This window comes from Haliotis asinina, chromosome 8 (assembly GCF_037392515.1).
Source record: "Haliotis asinina isolate JCU_RB_2024 chromosome 8, JCU_Hal_asi_v2, whole genome shotgun sequence".
Classification (NCBI taxonomy): domain Eukaryota; kingdom Metazoa; phylum Mollusca; class Gastropoda; order Lepetellida; family Haliotidae; genus Haliotis; species Haliotis asinina.
This window is the reverse complement of record NC_090287.1, coordinates 57514111-57537078: the sequence shown is the minus strand read 5'-3', so window position 1 is coordinate 57537078 and position 22968 is coordinate 57514111. Positions and strand designations below refer to the sequence as shown.

Here is a 22968-nt window from a genome sequence, read left to right as displayed (position 1 = left end):
GTCCCTAAAACTGCTGTTCATCTGGTATACAGGGCAGAAAGTACTTATTCTGTGTATCTGATGTCTGGAGGCAGTATTTACCCATTGTTCTGTTCTATGTATCTGGTGTCTGAGAGGCAGTATTTACCTGCTGTTCCCCTGTGTATCTGGTGTCTGAAGGGCAGTGTTTACCTGCTGTTCTCCAGTGTATCGGGTGTGTGGAGACAGGATTTACTTGCTGTTCCCCTGTGTATCTGGTGTCTGAGGGGCAGTATTTACCTGCTGTTCCGTGTATGTTCTGGTGTCTGAGGGCCAGTATTTACCTGCTGTTCTCCTGTGTATCTGGTGTGTGGCTAATATTGAGTTGTCTCTGCAAACGCTGTTGTATATCCTGATCCACTGCATTCTGAGCTTGCTGTGTCTGTGTGAGCCTTCACAAAAAGCACAAAAGAAACTATTACAGCTATATCACAGTATATCATCTTAAGATTAGTGAAAACTCCCAAACTTATACAAATTACTGACATTATTCACATCGCAATGCATATTCAATTTATGACCCTTCTCTGGGACCCATTATTTCAACGTAGGACTCCTTATAATCTAAGGCTGTGAGCCCCAATGATTCCCACAATTAACACCAGAAGAAACAGAATCATCCAAAGTATTTGGAAGTAAATTGACTAACTACAAACTGCTATGACTTCACAATTCTGTTTACATGTCTAACAAATATGCAAGGAATCCCTCACCTCTGGTTTTCTAGGTGCTCCTGCTGTAATGTCATCTGCTTACGTAGATCCTCCATCATCTTTTCTTTCTCTGCCTGTAACTGTTCCCGGATTGAGCGATGATAATTCACCAGCTCTTCCCTTGCCTGCTTCAGACGAATGGCCTCCTCTACAAACAGACCCATCAATGAGTACATTCAAAGGCCCTGAACATATAAACTTACAAACCTGAAACTGGCATGATGCCAACAGGTTGCCTTTGGGATGTGGTGCTTCATTTTGAGGGATAACATTTATGTTCAGTCAGTTACAATATCTGTCAATCCCTGTTATTCACAGTCTATTATCACACCTGTTTATGTACATTTCCTCAATTTCAACCTGTGTAGAAAGATCCCAGTGAATTGGTCTTGAGCAACTAACACGTATAAGTGGTCAGCCAGTTGCATATTTTACCTCTTTGAGTGGCATGTTTAGAAGTTAATGAACCAGATAATGACAAACTTTATGGATGAACAACTTCCTTATTCATGTGAAACAATGTTTTGATACAGATTCTTGTATTGTTGTCAAGCAAGTAAAGTTGGTCCTTAATTGCATATTTTGTTGATTCAAATAAAGAAGTTGTTCATCCATAAAGTTTGATCTTTAATACTTATTTTGTTGATTCAAAATAACAAAGATTATGATTAGTTTTTGCTATGTTATAATACAATGTAAGATTTGACTCTTGTTTTCAATTTGCTGCATTATGGACAAATGTTATCTACTGAACTGAAACGGATCCAACCAAAGGCTTTGCACTATACTTTTAACCATACCTTAGTAAAAGCGTACATTTTCACACTTAACAAGTATCATAAAGACAGAAAATTGCATTGAGTTGTTAATCAATAATCAAATTCTCAGATCCAATCATAAGTCCTGATACTATATTACCAAGTTCAAGCAGTGTACCTTCTATTTTCTGTCTCTCCTCTGCAAGTTTTCTGTCCTGTTCTTCCTTGGCCTTCTGTTTGGTCAGCCAGCGAGCACCTCGTAGCTCCTCAAAGGAAAACTCCTCCAAGCCACGGTATATCTTACCCTTGTTGTACATTGGCCTCATCTCCAGTCCCCCTGTTGCTGCTGGCTGCTGCATGGGGGCTAGTGGGTTGACATGCTTCTCAGGCTTCCGAGCACTGCCCCAAAACAGTACCAGCAGATACAGTATATACAGTACACATGCCAGAGAGTCAGTGAGTATAGTTCTACACCGCACTCAGCAATATTCGAACAAACCTGTAGAGGTTGCAGATTCTTTGAATAGAGTTCTCCTTGGGGTACTTATAAGCATTTAAATGTTCTTTAAATTCTTGTGACAGTTGTAACTATATTTTTTCAATAAAATATATACAAAACAAAAAACATCGTTTTTGTCTTGTGAGACCACCCCTACAGGGCCCCCGGCCCCGTGACAGCCAAGAGCAGGTAACTCTTCAGACTATAGCCTCCAGCAAAACACTTCCGTTCTGTAAGCAATACAGACAGAATGTGGGGAGGTGGGTGGCCTTACCCCAAGGAGGACTCTATTCAAAGAATCTGCAACCTCTACAGGTTTGTTCGATTCTTTTTCATAGAGATCCTCCTTGGGGTACTTATAAGCATAAGACAGACTCCAAAAGACTGATCTTAGGGAGAGGCATTCTGTCTGCTCATGAACCTGACATAAGATGATAACCTTTATTACGTTTAACTGAAAGTAACAAGGAATCAAACTTACCTGGTCACGTGACCTTCTATGCCTTGCGGCGGGGGTGCGGACCAGGGCCAGGCTATTACACGGTCTAACCCTACATTTCTATGAGAAAGTCGTAGGGTGCTTATAAAAAATGCGCCCCCCCACCTTTTTTTTTTTTTTTACAAAAAACGGGAGTCGAGACAGGCGACCGATATATCAGGGTCCATTCTCGTGCACTGGCCAAGGTGCTAGGGAAGACCTGAAACAGTCTAGACCGGTAAAGCAAAAATACCACCACCATAATGGAGCCCACCACCGGGATAAAAGATGGAAAGTATACAGTAAGACACCACCACCAGTCTATTTGTTGCAGTTACAAAGTCAAATGATCGTTCGTCAAATGATCATTCGTCAAATGCAAGGGTAGCTCAATCGGCTAGGGCACTCATGCCCTGCCCACTGGTGAGAACTGACTGGCCAAACCGAGCACACTCGCTTGACAGTCTGTCTAACTGGTAATGACGGATGAACGTGCTCGGTCGGCGGAGCAGATCTCCTCAATGGGCAAGGCAGACGCATATGCCTTAGACGTTGCCACAGCCCTAACCGAATGAGCTTTCAAACCCTCGGGGGCGTACGACCTTTCGAGGTGTATCCCATACAAATGGCAGAGACAAGCCACCAAGATATGGTCTGCTTGTTCGCCGGAAGGCCAGCCTTGCCGCCACCATAACAGCAGAACAATTGATCATTCTTCCGAATGTCTTTTGTTCGTTTGATATAAGCCTTAAGGGTCTTACGGACATCTAGGACGTGAGCACGTCGAAGAGAGGTACCGGGCGGCGAAGGCTGCGTGAAAGCGGGAAGCTCAATAGGCGCCGTTACGTGAAAGGTGCTATCTCTCTTAGGACGGTAAGTATCTGGCAATCGAATGCTCACTCTGTCTTTGTGAAACACCGTTAATTCAGGGTTGGCGGACATAGCGTGTATGTCGCCTACCCGCCTGCCAGAGGTTACCGCCACAAGAAAAGCAGTCTTCCATGTCAACAGCTGGAGGGAAAGAGCCGACAGGTTGTGAAAAAGAGGACCGGACAGCCAATCAAGAACGACTGGCAAGTCCCACGGGGCACTAATCCGCCGGACAGACGGACGGATTCTGTCCACGCCTGCAAGAAAGCGCTGAACTAGGGGTGCTGCCCCAATAATGCACCATCGACAGGAATGTGGAAGGCAGAGATTGCCGTGGAGTAACCTCTAACTGTAGAAGCGGCCAGACCAGCTTCCAGTTTAGATTGCAGAAACTCCAACACAGATACTAGATCTGCAGAAAAGGGATCGAGAATCCCAGCCAGCGCGCATAACAGGCCCATCTATCCTCATATTGAACGTTCATCGAATCCCTCCACGAAGCCAGAATTGTGTCTGCAACTGGTGCAGGAATTCCTCTCGCATGGAGGCGACTCCGGACAGCGGCCAAGCCACCCACTGAATCCTGGGATTCGGGTGTGGCGCTCCGTTCTGGGATAGTAAGTCCGGTCGAAAGGGTAACAGTACAGGAGGCTGAGCCAGAAACCTGAGAATTACCGGAAACCAGCTTTGAGCCGACCAAAGCGGTGCTAGAAGCACAAGTAGCCGAGCCGGTTGTGCGGTCAGCTGCGAGAGGACTCGTGAGATCAGAGGCACTGGCGGGAATGCCCAAAGTACTCTGTCTGTCCAATCGAGCAGAAAGGCGTCGTTGGCTATCGCTCTCGGATCCGGTATCCCTGAGCAAAACACAGCAATCTGGTTCGTCGCCCCAGAGGCAAACAGATCTACCTGGAACGACCCGAACAACTGGGAAATAATCCCGAATATCCCCCGATGCAGCATCCACTCGTGTGGGGCTAGTATACGTCTCGATAGCGCGTCTGCGCGGACGTTGTCTATGCCCGGGAGATAAACAGGGAGCACCCGAATGTCGAACTGGTCGCACCAAGTCAGAAACTGCCATGCCTCCTGAAGGACGGACGGAGACACTGTGCCGCCTTGCTTCAGGATATACATCATAGCGGTCTGGTTGTCCATCTCTAGGCGAACCACTTGACCCTGCACTGACTCCATGAAGCTCTCGAACACCCGGCGGACTGCTCTCAATTCCAACACATTGATGTGTAGGGTAACTTCGTCCTCGGCCCAACGACCCGAGACCGATAGTTCACCCAGGACGCCTCCCCCAGCCTGTGAGGGAGGCGTCCATCTGAATCGAGAGGGAAGGTGTCGGTGTCTCTAAGGGGATCCCCCGGACAGATTTCCGACTTCCGTCCACCACCGCAGGTGAGGAATCAACCAAGCGGGAGTCTCGAGAATAGTCTCGTAGCTCTCCGAATGGGACCACAACTGGGCTAATGCCTGTTGAATGGGTCGCATCCTCAACCTCGCACGCCAGACCACGTCCACTGTAGCCGCCATAGTGCCCAGCAAATGAAGCCAAGTTCTTGCTGTGGCTCTGGGGAACTCGAGAAACTGAAATACAGTTCTCTGAACTTTGACGATGCGGTCTGGGGCTAGGGAAACAATCCCCTGAGCCGTATTGAACCGTGCCCCCAAGAACACCAGATCCTGCGTAGGGGTCAGGTCTGATTTCTTGAGATTGATGATCCAGCCGAGCTTCAACAGGATGTCCATCACTTGTTGTGTGGCATCGTGTGATAACAGGAGCCCGAGGGCCCTCAAAAGCCAATCGTCCAGGTACGGATGACAACATCTGCCCTGTGACCTGGCTAGCTGAGCCGGAATCAAGATAAGTTTGGTGAACACCCTCGGCGCCGTGGAGATGCCGAAGGGTAGAACCCGAAACTGATAACACTTCCCGTCGAACGAAAACCGAAGGTATTTCCTGAACTCGGAGTGTATCGGAACATGGAGGTAAGCGTCCTTGAGATCGATTGACGTGAGCCAATCCCCTGTCTCTACGGAAGAGATCACTGACCGCAGTGTCTCCATCCTGAAGGACGGAACCTCTATGAACTTGTTCAGCCCTTTGAGATTCAAGATCGATCTGAACCCTCCGTCCTTCTTGGTCACAAGGAAGTACGTGGAATAAAACCCGTCTTCTTGTTGAGCTTCCGGAACCATCTCGATGGCAACCTTGTCCAGTAACGACTGGACCTCAGCACGGAGGACCTCTGCTCTTTCCCGGGAGAACGGCACCGGCGTGTGCCGAATCCCTGAGAAGCATGGAGGGTCTCGCTTCCACTGTGGCATATGGCCATCCCTGACTGTGGACAGGACCCAGGGATTTGAAGTAGCTGCCTGCCATTCCGAAAGGAATAGTGACAGCCTGCCGCCTACAGGGACTTCTGGCGCAAGGCAATGTACCCCCACCGTCGGCAGTTCTCCGCCTGCTTGTGTGGGGGACACCAATGAAGATCGAGCGTCCAGTTCCTTTCAGAAACCAGACGGCGCCGAATCTATCATTGATTGTACCGAAGACATCTGTTGCTGAAACAAGGCATTAATTGAATCAACAGAGATTAATGGTGCTTGCGAAGTAGAAGAGGAAGCTGCGCCTTTCTTTTTGTGGGAGCGCTTAGATGGAGGGTCCTGAGCCCAGATATCCCCCCCGCCTTCAGTAGGTTGGAATAGAACAGGAAGTCCGCGTGTCTAGACTTTCTGGTCTGAGGGGTAAACCCCACGCATACATCACAAGACTGATCGTCGTGATGACATTCCACTAGGCATCTTAGACATACATCATGCAGGTCTTTAGCCGGAATGGAGGATTTGCATGTTGAGCAGGATTTAAACTGCAAGGCAACAAATAACCTCCTAGTGTTGCATAATAAACAACAATAAAACAAGACACGCATGGGCGCAAAGCTAAAACTAAAACTACGTACATAGTTAAGGTAAAAGCTAAGTGCCACGACACCATAGTTTACGACATATTTTTATAAAAAATAGTAGTAAATATGGAGATAACATGAATAAAGTACATAAAAGCATAGCTACACAAGCTTACTTTTTTCAAAAAAGACCACCATAAAACTAAAAAGTTTTGGCGGGAAAAAAGGTTTGCCTTCCACCATTATGCTAACCACGTGGCTACCAACAGGGACGGCAAAAGTTACAACAGTTTGACAAGTAAACTGTAAAAAATGATTCCTAAAGCGCCCATGCGTCTAATAAAGAAACCATACATACAGTTTGAGCCTCTGAGGTACTCATCTTAGTACTTGTCTTTGTCTTTGGTAAGCAAGAATCTCTTGTGAACGCTGAAGCACGTCTGCATAGGCGGGCGACAGAAAAGGAAGTGTTTTGCTGGAGGCTAAAGTCTGAAGAGTTACCTGCTCTTGGCTGTCACGGGGCCGGGGGCCCTGTAGGGGTGGTCTCACAAGACAAAAACGATGTTTTTTGTTTTGTATATATTTTATTGAAAAAATATAGTTACAACTGTCGCAAGAATTTAAAGAACATTTAAATGCTTATAAGTACCCCAAGGAGGATCTCTATGAAAAAGAATCAAGCTATAGTGCGGCAGTCTGTAAATAATCAAGTCCGCTGAAGGCCTATTCTACCCCAGACCTTCACAGGTCTGATATTGTATATTGGACTCTGCTCTTATGGAACATTTCTTTATTTTAAGAACGTAACTTCTCTGGTATGTGTGTCTGATGTGAGGTTAAACATTAACTCACTCTCTGGTTTGTTTGACCTGTGAAGATATAGGGTAAAACAGGTCTCCAGCAACCACAAAAGGTGATTATACTTGTCGTAAGACAACGAATGGGATCAGCTGGTCAGGCTCGATGACTTGGTTGACACATCATCAGTTCCCAGTTGTGCAGATAGATGCTCATGCTATTGATAACTGGATTGTTTGGTCCAGACTTGACTATTTACAGACCACCGCCATAGCTTGAATATTGCTGAGTGTGGCGTAAAACTCAACTCACTCACTCACTCATTGGTTAATATCATAAGCATAAGTTTATGAATCAGTATCGAGTTGTAGAAATGATACCAGATTTTAGCTCAAAGAGGTGAGTGTAAAGCCATACCAAGTGTTTTCCAAGTATAATAGTAGTAGGAGATCATTATCAATGTTTGAACTGTTCAATCAGCTCATTTTCGATCAGACACAATACCTACCTCAAAACTTGTGGGTCAAGGACAGATCCTTTCTGGGGTGTCCTGCAAAATAGCATAGAACATTCAAGAATTGACTTTGATATGTTATACATTTATGGAACTCTAAACATAAAATACTGTGCATACATTTGCAACTCTATGAATGCAAAATCATTAAATCAGTTCTTATAAAAAAACTGACAGTTACTAAGTTAAATATGAATAGAAATATAGATTGTCAGTTATAATGTGGATATTTCACAGCATGAAAATAAACACTACCATGACATTTTAGCGAATGTATTTATAGCAGTACTGGTAATCAACTTATTTGAACTAAACATTTTGGCTAGATGTTTCTTACAATGGCATTGCATTCATGTGTATCATTACAGAAAATTATTAAAATCTAAATATTTTAGATATTTACTTACTTACCTTACCATAGGGCTTATGCATATTACCTCAAGCATCGCTTAGAAGAGATCAGACAGTCGTTGATACGCCATTCTACGGAATGGCTACCTCATGTATCGACGAGTGTATAGGAACGGAAGTGCCATGATCTCACTAATCACGCATGTGCGAGCATCCAAAAACTTCACTTTTACTGAAAACGAAATGAGTCCGAAGAAGTCCAGAGTGGGGAGGAAAAATATTCATCTTTGGGTGGGTGTAACCTCCCTATGGTAAGGTAAGTATGTAAATATCTAAAATATTTAGATTTTAATAAATTTTTAACTTACCTTACCATAGGGCTTATGCATGAGAATTTGACAGATAGGGTGGTGGTGTCAGACTGAGGTCAGTGAGCGGCTGACCGTGTTGTTGACACAACAGACGAAACGCCATCGAGATCTCGTGGTGCCCTGATTCCGTATCACCCAAACGACCGTGGAATTGTCGGAAGCTATCAGTAGGCATGTGTTCTGCAAGACAGATATCCAATGCTGAACTGCGAGAATGACCGCTTGAAACTATAGGCTGTTGATGAGCCACCAGCGTTCGACGTCGGACCACAGCTCTGAGGCCGTCAACAAAAAGTTCGTGGTCAGGTGTCAAGTCTGTCAAGGAGACACCGACGCAAACGTTGGACTCTAGAGTCCACCATCGCAGATACCGGTGAAGATGATCTGGTAGAGGGAACCTGATGCGAAGGTCGTCGGCTTGTATGTACGGCAGGAGAAAACGTTGTAACGGCCGAAGCATTAGATGACCCTGTAGTATCAAATCTTGAGCCAACATGAGAAGGCATAGCAGGGACTGCCACTAACTGAGAGACATCGGTTGAGTGAGTCCGCGATCAGCGAAGGCTGCTATCTTGACCCAGTGCGCCGGCGGGATTCTGTCAAGGTTGGAACGAGTCAGAAACAACCCCCCAATGAATGTCAACTCCTGGGACGGCTCCATGTGGGACTTCTCTCTGTTGACGATTCACCCCAGTTGTTCGAGGAGGCGCATGGCAAACCTCAGCTGTCTGCGTAGCCACTGAAGATCAGTATGATTGAGGAGACAGTCATCTATGTAAGGATCGAAGTCGATGTTCCTGAGAAGGAGGAAACGGGTGATCGGCACAGTGATACGTGTGAAAAGCCACGGGGCTGTGGAAATGCCAAATGGGAGTACCTTCCATTGGTATTGATGGTTGGCGAACACAAACCGCAGGAACTTCCTGGGTTGCCGATAAATTGGGGCATGGAGATAAGCATCCTGCAGGTCTAGGTTGGCTAGCCATGACCTGGGTCCGAGCTTGGTCCACAGTTGTCCCAGAGTAGAACCCCGGGGACTGTTGGGGGTCTCACACTGTCTCTATGGCGTTCATGTCTAGTAACGCTTGAATGTTTTCGGTTAACAAAACACTTTGGGTTGGAGAATACACGCGTGACTTGGGCGTTGATGTCAGAGGCGGTGACACGGTAAGGGGAAGCTTGTAACCGGTCCATCATCAAGGATGTTGGTAACATATGGATCTTCAAGAACTGTCCAATTTCTCCAAAAGATCCTTAATCTCCCACCTACAGGAGAGGTCGTGCTGGACCAATCTTTCACTCTGCCTCTACCCTCGGGTGCACTGCGCTGACTGTCACCAGCTGGTCTACCACCGCCACGTCCTCTGCCGAAGGCTGAACAAATGGAGTTGCGTCTGAGAATGTAGCGTCGCTTGCCTCTTCCACGGGGTGCCGAAGAGCCACGAAAGGCAGATCCAAGAGCCTCGAATGTCGATAAAGACACCTCAGTGTTGGTCAGTTCGGCATGTTGTTTATAGACGTCCGGGATCATGTCGTCGAATAAGTAGCGGGACAAAAAGGGAGCCTTAAACAACTTGAATTCCTCCTGCCAGTTGCAAGGTTCCAGGAAACCAGAGCGTCGAACTGCTGTCGTCATCGCGAGAGCCGCTTTCAGGTGTGCTAACAAGTCGTAAAGAACTTTGCCCTGCCACTGAAATAGCGTCGACAGGTGATCCACACGAGAAGCATTATCTTCCGTAAGATCCGAGGCGGTTGCCGACGTCGCAGATGCCAAAGCTGAAATAGATTTCAGCATTCTCTTTAACTCCGTGTCAATAGCTAACAGTATTGAATCTTGCACTCTATAAGAATTCTGAGGCGAACTCGTCACCCGTTTCAGTGATTCGTTGTGAGCCGCTCCAGTGTCAGCAAAGTCTAGACTGTGAATCTTGTAATCCTCTTTTTTAGATTTAGGTGCCTTGATCGTAGATGACAGGGACAGCTTAGCAAAATCCGCATCCAGAGAGGCAATCGCGTCCGCCACCATCAGATGTGGGGGAATAAGAAGCTCCGGCGAAAACTGCATTGCCTTGTGATCATCAGTAGCAGGAGACAGGGAAGGACAGTCGGGAAGCATGTCGGCAATCCAGTCGTAGACCGCCGACAGAGGTAAATAAGTGCCACCATCATCAGAGTCAGGAGTGTCGTCAATGTCGTCCGGAGAGAAATATCTCTCTTCCCTATAGTCCCAGGAAACCGAATGACTGTGGCGCCGGTGACCAGGTGTAGATGTGGATGACCGAGGTTCCGTATCCACACGTAGGCGAGTGTCAGGGGAACGCGATTTGAGGCGCCTCGGCGAATGGTGAGACGGTGGTGTCCTAGAGCGCGAATGACGTTGGCGTCTAGAATAAGTGGGCGATCTAGAGCGTCGATCCCTATCAGGTAGACGAGGAGGAGAGAGACCGAGAATGAAAGCGACGCCGGCGACCACGACGAGGACTTCTAGAGCGACAACGGGATCTGGGAGTATTAGAACGAGAGCGCCTGTCATGCCAAGAGCGTTCCGCTTCAACACGACAAGCACGCTCCTCCATAAGCTGCTGATGGAGCACCTCTTCTCTAGAGATAGTGGCAGTAGACATGCGCGTGGGTATAGTGTAGGCTCAGAAAGGCGTTGGAACTGGCGTAGGTGCTGATAGGGAAATGGCAGACGAAAACTATGGTGTCGGAATAGGCGTCGGCGTTGCTGCTGTGGACAACGTATCCGCCAAAGGCGCAGCAACAGGCATCGGCGTCAGCGTCGGGAGCGCCGGAGATAACGTAGAAATCAAAGTCGACGATGGTGCTGGGTTAGTGTTCGAGCGTAGCAAGGTTCTCAGTAACTTCTGCACCTCCGGGTGAGTGAGGGCGTCTGGGTGAGAAAGATCAACGAAGGCGTCCGAAGAGCGCTGCAGTCCAGGCATCGGATCCGAAGGAGGCAAAGGAAGCGTCCATTGCTGATGGAGATGGTTGATCATCCAGCATCCTTGCAAGCGAAGACCGTGATCCCAAAGAAGAAGCAGGAGACTACATTTTCCGTTTCCTTTGCGTAAAACGTTTCTTCTTAGCCGACAAGTACGCCTTGACGAGCAATGATGGCAGCGATCATCAAAACCACAAATAACAACTGCACAGTCCAGACACCAGGGTTGGGGATCCTTTGCCGACTTCTGCACCTTACAGAGTGTGCAAAATTATCGGGTCATAATAAGGCAGTACAAAAAGCACTTTAATGTCAGCAAATAGCGTAACAAACGATGTGTGAGACGCTTGAAGTAAAAGTGAAGTTTTTGGATTGCTCGCGCATGAGCGATTAGTGAGATCGGGTCACTTTCGTTCCTATACACTCATCGATACATGAGGTAGCCATTCTGTAGAATGGCATATCAACGACTGTCTGATCTCTTCTAAGCGATGCTTGAGGTAATATGCATAAGCCCTATGGTAAGGTAAGTTAAAAATTCGTCATATCTTAGATTAGGTTCAAATCACTGAACTTACACCATAGGCTGGTCCACACAATCGTCTACATGGACTGTGAAACTGGGTGTGGCGCTGGCTGCTAACAAGGCTGCATTCTTCATGGGAACCTGTTTCAAAAATTGTATAAACATTCACCAAACCTGTCTGGGCATACTGAGTCACACAAATACAGTTAAGTTTGTATAATGTAATTGCAAAATGTGTTTTACATGAGAAAGACATTACATTCATAAACAGCTTCAACGAAACTTTAGACGCCAAGTATAAGATCTCATAACACCTGTATCAAGGCCTTCCTGAAGCTATGATTGTACTTGAAAAATATAGTCACAGATTTTACCCTGACTCAACTGTATTTCATTGATGGAAAGGCTCTACTGTGCATCCAAACACATTTCTGAGTCTACATCTCTATAAAAGAATATAACTGACATACAATGTTGTTTACAATTTATGACAATCATGTAAGGTAATTCATATCTGCTTTTGTGCTACATCATATTTTTTTCTGACTACATATTTTGTCACCAGAGTAGTATCCTGAATACATCGTAACCAAACACCTTGGTGAACAATTGTTTGTTTTAATGTTCTTAACACTTGAATATATCTTCAAGTCACCAGAATATTACTGATTAAAGTACAGCCAGTGTTAATTCCCAGCACCATGCTGAAGTCCAAGAAAGTAAAGTCTGTATCCAGTTGTAACATATCTTGTCAACCTCAAATTGAACTGGACTATTCATCACTACAGGTCTTCTATGACACACAATTCAGTCAGCTACACAAAACACAACTACAAGCTCCTCATCTTAGACAGGACCTGTGAAGGTCCAGGGTAGAATAGGCCCTCGGCAGCCTATGCTTGCCATTAAAGGTGACTATGCTTGTCATAAGAGGCGACTAACAAGATCAGGTGGTCAGGCTCACTGACTTGGTTGACACATGTCATGGGTTCCCAATTGTGCGGATCGATGCTCATGCTGATCACTGGACTGTCTGGTCCAGGCTCGATTATTTACAGACGGCATGCCATATAGGCTAAATACTGCTGAGTGAAGAATAAAACTAAATTCACTCATTCATCTTAGACAGGACTACTAGTACTACAAGCATCGAGTACAAGCAGCCTACATTTCCTTGAAATTCCCACCAGGGACCATACAGTGGACACCTACCCTAGCTTTTGTCCAGACACCAGGCTTCTGTTCATTCTCCCTGTTGGTGGCTCTGCTGGGGACAGTCTCCCACTCTCCAGTCTGCTTGGGGGTGCAGGCTATCTCTGCATTCTCATCATTGTAGATCTGGAAGCCTAATCCATTTGTCTGTTTTGGCTTGTCATACTTTACAACACCTCCTTGTGAAGCTGAAAAGTTTATATACAGTGTTCACTTCTACAAATATGAGGCAAGACAAATGATGTATAACATTGCATTAATGTATCAATGTGAAGGTGTGCATGAATATCCAGTTGTGAATGTATTGAAAGGAGTTTTATGGAGCTAGTCCACTGACACATCATCCTGCAGTTCTTTTTTTTTGAGGTAACATCTTCCACAGCCTAATAGCTATCCAGTCCATGTGTTGGCACTCTTTACCACAACCACCAGTACCCATGTTCACCTGATTTACACCATCACTTGTTTTATCCTACTACTGATGAAAGTCAGGTAAAATATCAATATATAACATCTTTTGGTATTAAGTCTTTTAGTTTCAAAGAAGATTAAAGAGTGTATTTGTCATTTTATTTAGATCACGCTGAGACAAGTTTCACTCATCAATCCTTGAGGGAGTCATTTGACAATACATGACATAATGGTAATCCAACACTAACATTTCTTGGCCACTCCTGTCCTGGCTGTGCCAACTTGGTGGCGTCTTCCTGAAGCTTTCAGCTGGCCTAGAGCTGTGCGTTGTTCCTCTTCCATAGGGATATCATCTGTGTCCATCACCTCTGATCTCATCAGGCCACGGGCAACACGAGCCTGAAACTCTCTGTACAAAAACAGGGGAAAAGCTTTAGTTCACAATATGATAAATTTTAAGAGAAATTTGATGACAAAAACCTACAGGGCTCGACTTAGTGCTATGTTACTTAAACTGGTGCCAATAGCACAAAGTGCAACCTAGTTATGAGAGCAAGTAAATGTTTGAGAAATACATCAACAATAAATCTAACATTATAAGCATAAATATGTCAACTCATTTTTCTTCTAAACTTCGAATAGCTATAACACTAAAACATTGCTTATCATAGACATGTCTCTGGTATCAGCTGTGTAATATGTTTATTTTTTAACATAACTGGAATTTGGCTGGTACAACCTGGTTAACATCCGATAAATCAAGCCCTGACCTACCCAACAACCCCTCCCAAAATATGATTGAACTAACTAACCAAATACTGATGTGATTATTGGTGAAAAGCTGCACAATGTTAGCACTAAAAAACTGCAGTGGCTTACAAGTTACACCAGGATATATATTCCCTGGGATCAAAGTAAAATATTATATATATAATATCAGCCTTTAAGCAGGTCTAGATACATCCCTGCATCAATCCAGCTTAAGAGCTTAGACAAATTTCTGAAACTGAACCCCAGTGAGCAAACAGTCTGAATGTTGAGGATTCACAACCACTGTTGCTTCTAACAAGTAACATATTCAATAAGGTTTCAACGACAAGCATCACATGAAAACATTGCCCCAAAAATGTTGTTTCCCAAAATAGTAGAAAACCTAGCTCATGGTCAAACAACTTACTGGTGTTTTCTAAGCAAGAATTCAGCAGGTTGAGCATTTCTTCGCAGTCCTTCTTGATATATGGCATCTGCTTTCTTAGTATTCCCAGCATCCTCTAGCACTGATGCCCAGGCGTCATACAGGAAAGACACCTCACAACCAATTTTCTGGTCAAACATGAAGGCAAACATCTCTGCTGGATCAATGCAGAAGCTTGCCTGGAATTCAGAGTTCAGGTATTGGTCAATGCCAGTGTTGAGTGAATACGTCTTAGCAATGGTCAGTAATTACAAGTTATGTTATCCTTGAAGCATCAGGGACTAACAACACTAAGCTGCATTGATTCATGAAGTAAGGAAACAACAAATCTGTTCATTGAGGTCAAGGCTGGTCTCTAACCATCTTAGAAAACACAACTTTACAAAAATAATGCATGATTACTGGGTAACCATGGTAACATGACGTAAACTCAACTACTGCTCTAACAGCTTTATGTAATGAATAATTCCTGTTTCTCTAAATCATGAAATAATCAAGCTAATTGTTATTAACTGAATCCTAAAATATCTTAATATACACAGTCAAGTCTTGTTAATCTGACATCGTCAATTGCATTGCAAATTGTCAGATTAACGAGGATGCAGGACTATATAATTGAGACTAAATTATTTACATTAACTTTGTTACCAACAGAAGCATTGGATAAAACCAACTGTCGAATAATTTCTTTCCTAATAAACATGATAAAACAAGGAACAGATGACTGCTAAAAACTCACAAATTTAATCCAAGCATCAATATATCTGTGATCGTTCTTGTATTTCTCTTCATCTTTAAAAATTGTGACACATCGCTCCAGCAGAGCTCTTAGTTTGCCAGCTTTGCCACCTTTTGGATATGCTTCATCTGTCCAACGAATATATCTGGTTGAAAACACAAACAAAAGATAACAAACCTACAAAAAAACATGGCCAGTATGCAACAAGAACAAACTGAAATAAATTTAAAAAGTCAACTGTTTCATCAAGTTCATGTTCTCTGAAGCTTTGTTCATAAAACAAATTACATTCAACAGGTTCAAAGTGATGTAGAACACATAGATTTTAAAGTACATAATTTACTGTTAAGAAGAATGGATCACTTTACTTATGCTGATAACATTGTTTTAGCTATTTCTGGTTGTTGTATATAGGCATCTCTAATCGTAACCTATCCCTGGCTGGTATCAATAAAAGTAAATATACCACCAAGAATGTCTCAACATTTAATGGACAATAAACAATAACCTCTGTTCTGGGAATCATGATTTTCTAGACATGTAAAATATGTATGTTCTCAGAGAACAATAAAAACTGAATGAAATTCTATATCTTACCTGTCCCAGGTGTCAAGTGGATCAGAACCTGTATATGTTCGTAACTCACTTTCAAATGCTCTGTAAATAAGATAAATATATTGCAGTTCACTACATATAGTCTTCAGCATGCTAATACTATGAAATGAAAACGACTGAAGTGATAAGGCATGGCACTAGGAAAGCTGAACCAGACTCTTTTAATGAAAGCCTGAGCCTTAAACCTGAAATGACCATATATGGACCACTGTGATGTTGACAACCATTAAAGCTTGAATGCAGCAGTCGAAATAATTGCCAACCCTGAGGTCCAGAGCTGGTTGTTATTCAGTCGGACCGGCAGTTTCAAATATCTGCAGGCCCTTGTGGCCTTCAGTAAATTATCTTGTTTGATTTTTCTAAGCTTTAGTCTTTTCCATATTTTTTCTTTATTAACATTCAGAATCATCCATCATACTGGCATTAAAGCGCTTTGCGCATTGGAATCTCAGTAGCAGTCTTCAACAAATAAAATACATATATAACTGTGCCATAAGCTTTGCTAATTGATTTTGTAGAAATGTAGTCTATTTAGGTTTGACTTCAACAAATTAGGCCTGATTAAACTGATACAAACACTGCTTGAATGCATTACTCTAAAAACAACAATGGAAACTAGTCAGTAAGACTTTCGCCCGTATCCGCCCAATATTTTAATTATGAGGAGATCGGAAAGGGTACCAGACACTAACCCCAAACCCTGAGGATCGTAAATGGAGGTGGCTTGCCGGTGCTGCGCACGGTAAACTGCATTCTAAGATTTTTAATAAGTTGGATATATCTTTCAGTAGATGAGATACAATTAAAAAAAACATGCTAAAACTCATTGTTATCTGATGAGGAATATTCAAGCGCATGATATGATTTGACTATAATGAAAATTAAGGGGGGGGTGGGTGGGTACGGTCGGAGGTCTTCCCACATTTGTGTTGGCATTCTAACAGCTTAGAAATTGTGCCAACAATATTTTAACATAAATGCATACAGATGAAACTTACTGTTTTTGTTGTTTGATGACAACCATTTGATCATCCTGAGGCTGAAGCGCTACTGACAGCGAAGAGACATTGCGCCCTTGTTTCCGAGGTCTTACGTTTTCCTTGCTCAGTTCCCATTCATCAGAATATTCTTCCATATGATCCATTGTTAAATGACTGAGAAAACAAGGCTACAATTACCAAATATCTATGAACAGATCTTATTTTCGTTATTCCATTACCCCCAATCCAGTTTTGAAATGTCCGCTCCGCGCATGCGTCTTGAGGGAAGTCAAGCTAAACTGGTTCCACTGCTAACAGGCTAGGGCACCAGTCTACTCGTTCGCGTCATTGCGGCTTTTGCGTACACAAATATTGACTGGGATCTTGTCTAAATAAACGTAGTGTAAATGTTTTAAAGTCTTGGTAAGTCCAGAGACCGTATTATAGATTACACAAAACAAAACTCTGATAGACTTAACAGAGACTATATAATAACTGTGTACGTGTAAACAAATACGTAGACAAACATAAATGCTATTGTAGTTTACGTAGATACCATACTTCTAATGAAACAGCACTAAAGATGTGGCAACAGATATGATTGCAAACCTTCCAAGTATTAATACATGTATGCAAGATTATTATAATGTTCCTAAACATGCAGCTGAAATGTCAAATAGAGTCTATGTGATTGATACCTGTGTTTACTTTGAAATTAAAAGTTCAGCTGAAAAATACAAATAAACATAAACACGTCAATAATCACTTTAGACCAATAGCAAATAGGCACAACTACTTTTCATAATATACTCCCAACAAGGAAGAGGAACCACAACTCGAAGGAAACATAAGCGTCAACAAAATTTTCAAATATCTCCCAACAATTGCAATCGTAAATTAAAAGTGAAGTTCCCCTATTTATTTAAAGAGTAAATATCAAAATACATATGTAGATGAAGCTGCGAAGGTCGATTTGAATAATGCCTGATTGTGTCTCACTCGATTTGATCTTAGAATTTCCCCTCACCTTTAAACCCATCTCCCCATCTTTTCATGATTTCCAATAACATCTTAAAACGCACCTCTCTTCATGGAACTATTGACTCAAACATTATTCTTATTTTGTAGGGCTTTGAACACCCACTTATTTAGTGGATTTAGAGCTTTGTAAATTTTCAGTATAATTGTTATTTTTGACAGATTAAGATAAAAAGCAGCAAAGGCGAGGTCAGCATACTTAGCATGCTTTTCTGAATCTTGCCAGTCACGTTACAGTCAAAAGGGACAGAAAAGCCAATGATATAAATAAATTCATTGGCTTTATAAAAAAGGACAAGAACGGGTTTGTTGGCTGGAATTCTTATGAGGCTGTACATTGGCCTATTCCACATAAGTTTAAAAGCATCATTTTTCATTTCGCCCTGGACATGTTGAGGGTCGTACCATGGATGGATCTCGGAGTCAATACCACAGGTATGGCGGAGACGGTAATAAAGACACGAGGTTTGTCAAACACCCTGTGAATTTATAGATCGAGTATTCAAAGTTTGGGGGAATCAGTCAAATCTCCTCTTTTGGGAAGGAGTATTGTGCGACCTTTGCAGAACCACGGAGGAACATCACCTGTGTCCACGAGAGAGGGTTCGGGTGATCCTGGCTCAGTCAGGCTTGGAGGCTCAACATCAGTTCAGGATCCTGTCTGTTCCATCGCATTAATGATATAAAACGAATCATAGATTTTTTTCATTTCTTGGAATTTTGATGGGAGAGCGATGCTATTGACGATCTGTAAGATACATATACACAAAGAACTTAGTGAAGCATTCTCTGGCATATCTCACGATTGAATGAGCCCCGATCTTAGACCTTTGGGGCATATCTGGGACATGATTGGCTGTCGTGTACAACAACGGGATCCTCCTGTACAGAACATGGTCTAACTGGAAGCTACTTTACATGAGGAATGGCGTAGACTGGCACGTCAGAGGATCAGGAGGCTGTCACGGGGTATCGGAGGAGAAGAGTGCTCTCTGTCATAGAGTCACATGGAGGTGTACTCAGTATTGACCTTGAATCATGTAAGAGAGGCAAAATAATATTTTATAATATGATACTGACGCGTTCTGTTCGGACTGCTGTGATATACACTAACATCATTAATATATGAACATGCCATGCACGTAACATCATACATCTCTCTCTCTCTCTCTCTCTCTCTCTCTCTCTGTGTGTGTGTGTGTGTGTGTGTAACGTTTTAATGTTTTATATATATAACGTTTTAATGTTTTATCCACGCATAAAAATAAATGACCCAAGGGTGCTACCACAGTTATGGAAAATGAAGATCCCCGCATATAAGAAGCAACTGAAAAGTGAAAAGACGCCACCATTGAGAGCACCTCAAAGCAACTACGCCATTGGCCAACTGCAGACAGGAGACTCGACTTCCGTAGTTGCGAGATGACCTCAGCAAGAACCACAGAACCTCCAGTAGTTGGTACAAGCACCAGGGGGACAGCGTTTATTGGTTCCATTTCCATACAAGAGACCTTGACATTCGATTGTTTCTTGTGTGCCATGATGCACCTCCGTGTCAGTGGACAATTTATTATGATCTGTTGATTATTTACACAATACATAAAGTAAACTTCTGAATGAGAACTCGTTTTCGTTTGAGTTTAGTTCTTATAGTTCATCATTACATATTACACCTGATGTTCCTTGCCCATCGTTACATATTACACCTGATGTTCCTTGCCCATCATTACATACTACACCTGATGTTCCTTGCCCATCGTTACATATTACACCTGATGTTCCTTGCCCATCATTACATATTACACCTGATGTTCCTTGCCCATCGTTACATATTACACCTGATGTTCCTTGCCCATCGTTACATATTACACCTGATGTTCCTTGCCCCTCGTTACATATTACACCTGGTGTTCCTTGCCCATCATTACATATTACACCTGATCTTCCTTGCCCATCGTTACATATTACACCAGATGTTCCTAGTTCATCGTTACATATTAAACCTGATGTTCCTTGCCCATTGTTACATATTACACCTGATGACCCTTGTTCATCATTACACATTGCACCCGATGTTCATCGTTACTTATTACAACTGATGTTCCTATGTCATCTTTTCTTATTACAACCGATGTTCCTAGTTCAACTTTACATATTACACCTGATGTTCCTTGTTCATCTTCACATATTACAACCAATGTTCCAAGTTCATCTTTACTTCTTAAAACCGATGTTCCTTGGCATTTATATTTCTTACACCCGATGTTTCTTAGTTCATCTTTACGTATCACACCTGATGTTCCTAGTTCATCTTTACTTATTACACCTGATAGTCCTTGTTCATCTTTACATATTACACCTAGTGTTCATGGTTCAGCCTCATACATTACACCTGATGTTCCTATAGGTCTCAGAGGACTATGACCTAAAACAGGCATATGACTGGAACAGTACAATATGTTTGCATGGACAGCCAGTATTCTCATGGTTCATATTTCATGGAAAATCTTCAACATGTTTTCTTCACAAAAACACGAAAAACAGTCTTGGAGCATAAGAATATGAACAAAAGAAAACTTCCGGAACATTCTTAGATCCAGTTTATTTACATCTCTTTAAGCTGTACACATACTTCTGACTTCCCGCAAGTAGAAAAAGTGTATCAAATATACGGAAGAAGTACTAAAATACCGAATCAAGTGCTCAGCTTGGAGGATATACACAATAAATATTATCAACATCCATTTACTATTACAGTCATATTTACAATCTATATATATTACTGTAACAAACTGTCATAAAAATGTAATTACAATTGTGTGCACATAGACATGTTATTGTACATTCATACAATAGTTGCTGTTACTGGCATAAGCTTAACACGATGCCAGATGAAACAGTCAAAAATTGTAAAACCATATAAAAGGTGTTGCTAAAACTTTAACATGTAAAAGTGAGAGTGGCATTTAAGAGCGTTCTTGTTATAGGGCTTTTATGCTGAAGATATGGTAAATCTGACAACCACATCGCATGACATATTTGGCATCATCCACACATGCAGGTCATGCATCTGTCACTGTTGTCATCAAAACATGAAGACACTGAATGCGTGTTGGCACATTATGCGAATGTAATACAATATGTCCTTAAAAACCCTCAAGCCAATTCACAGGTAATGAAATATACTTTCGAGAACACCAGTAGAAACATGGTCACTCTCAGAGGGAATTGTGTTGTCACAGTTCTGGTTTAATTGTGTATCCATCATGGACAGAGAACATCCATTATTCATCATAGCAGTCACATCCTTGAACCTACAGCCTTGTCAATCCCGACCATCCACATAAAGTACTCCAGTCACATTCTGTCCCCGACAGCTACTCTTTAAGGCACTGACACACCCAATGCCTCACAGCTACATCCATCCTTCATGTCTGATAAATCTCCACTATACCCTGGATGCATCTATGAACCAATGAATTTATTATCTACCTTGGCAGGCTTTTTTTATCCAATCGGGTGTCTATACTGGGGAGTTGAGCATACCAAAATTATCTAAACTTAGCAACACAAATGATGCAAAAGTACTCTGAGATAAAAGGAATTCTTGCATATTTTGTAAAAGTTTCAGACCTGTCAATTTGTCTGTATGATTTCCCCCAATTCTGAGTCTGAGGTAGGTAATAGAATTATATATATCTGTATATGTGACGGTTATATCCAGGGTTTAGTGGAGATTTTCTGGAACGTATACCCTGGAGATATTTAGGATGAGCTACATCCAATCTGTGACAGTCTTGCCATAACCCCATCCAGAGCCACATCAAATGCCTTACAGCTACATGTTGTTCCTGACAGTCACTCAATATCCTACAGTCAATGCCTCACAGTCACATCCTGTCACTAACTGCCACCCCAAAGCATACTGTCACATCCTCTTGTTGCCAGTCACATCATATCCCCAGACGCCATGACGCTTTGTCCTCAGTCATCTTGACCCCTAATACACACATTCTCAATCAACACACAACACCTAATGCACCAGTACACCCAACTTATTCACCAACACGTATCTGCACCAACATCAAGCACTCCTTACCACAGAATGAGTTTAGTACTATGCTGCTTTTACCAATATTCAAACAACATCTCGGTAGGCATCACCAGAAATGGGCTTCACACATTGTACCCATGTAGGGATTTGAACTCAGGTCTTTGGCATGATAAGCAGACTTTAACTACTAGGCCACCTGACCACCCTGTCAACACAAAGACCAAGAGCTGTATGGTTCAACCGTTCAATAAAGTAAGGTGATGTGAAACACTGTTGGGAACTCTCTCTACCAGACACACAAACACTGGTGATGAAGCCTAAGGTACTCCTACCTCCTACTATTATGTACATTTGCATATTCATGTCAGAGATCATCATAAAAGAGTCATAGTCAAGAAAATCCTAAAGAGATCACACTGAAATATTACAGATCGACCAGCACATCAGTTACTCTTCTGTCAGTCTCTAATAAGTTCATATGATGCTGGTCACTTCAAATTCACATCACATTGCATTCCAGTGTCTCTAAGCAGGTACATACCAAGCTGTGACACACAATGAAAGTGTAACAAGTGGCACAGGTGTTACACACTATCATTAATAAATGACACAGGTGTCAAACAATATCTGTAACAAATGACACCTGTGTATCAAAATATGTGTAACAAACTAACAGGTGTTACACAACACCTGTAACTAATGTCACAGGTGTTGGACAATATCTGTATCCAATGTCATAGGTCTCACACTATCTGTAACACGTCACAGGTGTTACAAAATATCTGTACACTGTTAACAATATGTCATAGGTGCTACACAATATCTGCAACCAATGACAGATGTTACAAAATATGTGTAACAAGTGGCACAGGTGTAACACAATATCTATAAACTGTTAACAAATGTTGCAGGTGTTACAAATGTCTCTAACAAATGGCACAGGTGTTACACAATATTTGTAACACCTGT

At 42.7% G+C, this 22968-nt stretch overlaps 1 protein-coding gene across 1 annotated transcript in view; it reads right to left on the bottom strand.

Moving 5' to 3' along the window:
* Window positions 1-17197, bottom strand: part of LOC137295421 (mitotic checkpoint serine/threonine-protein kinase BUB1-like) — a 32617-nt gene extending 15420 nt beyond the window's left edge. Inside the window, exons 1-11 of the mRNA XM_067826785.1 lie at window positions 16926-17197; window positions 15910-15969; window positions 15313-15457; window positions 14556-14752; window positions 13627-13787; window positions 12968-13155; window positions 11808-11896; window positions 7558-7599; window positions 1668-1888; window positions 732-879; window positions 303-410 (exon numbers count right to left, since the gene is read on the bottom strand). Coding sequence (XP_067682886.1) covers window positions 303-410; window positions 732-879; window positions 1668-1888; window positions 7558-7599; window positions 11808-11896; window positions 12968-13155; window positions 13627-13787; window positions 14556-14752; window positions 15313-15457; window positions 15910-15969; window positions 16926-17071 — 1505 coding nt within the window. The 5' untranslated portion in view covers window positions 17072-17197. The remainder of the gene's footprint in view (window positions 1-302; window positions 411-731; window positions 880-1667; window positions 1889-7557; window positions 7600-11807; window positions 11897-12967; window positions 13156-13626; window positions 13788-14555; window positions 14753-15312; window positions 15458-15909; window positions 15970-16925) is intronic.
* Window positions 17198-22968: the final 5771 nt, after the last annotated feature.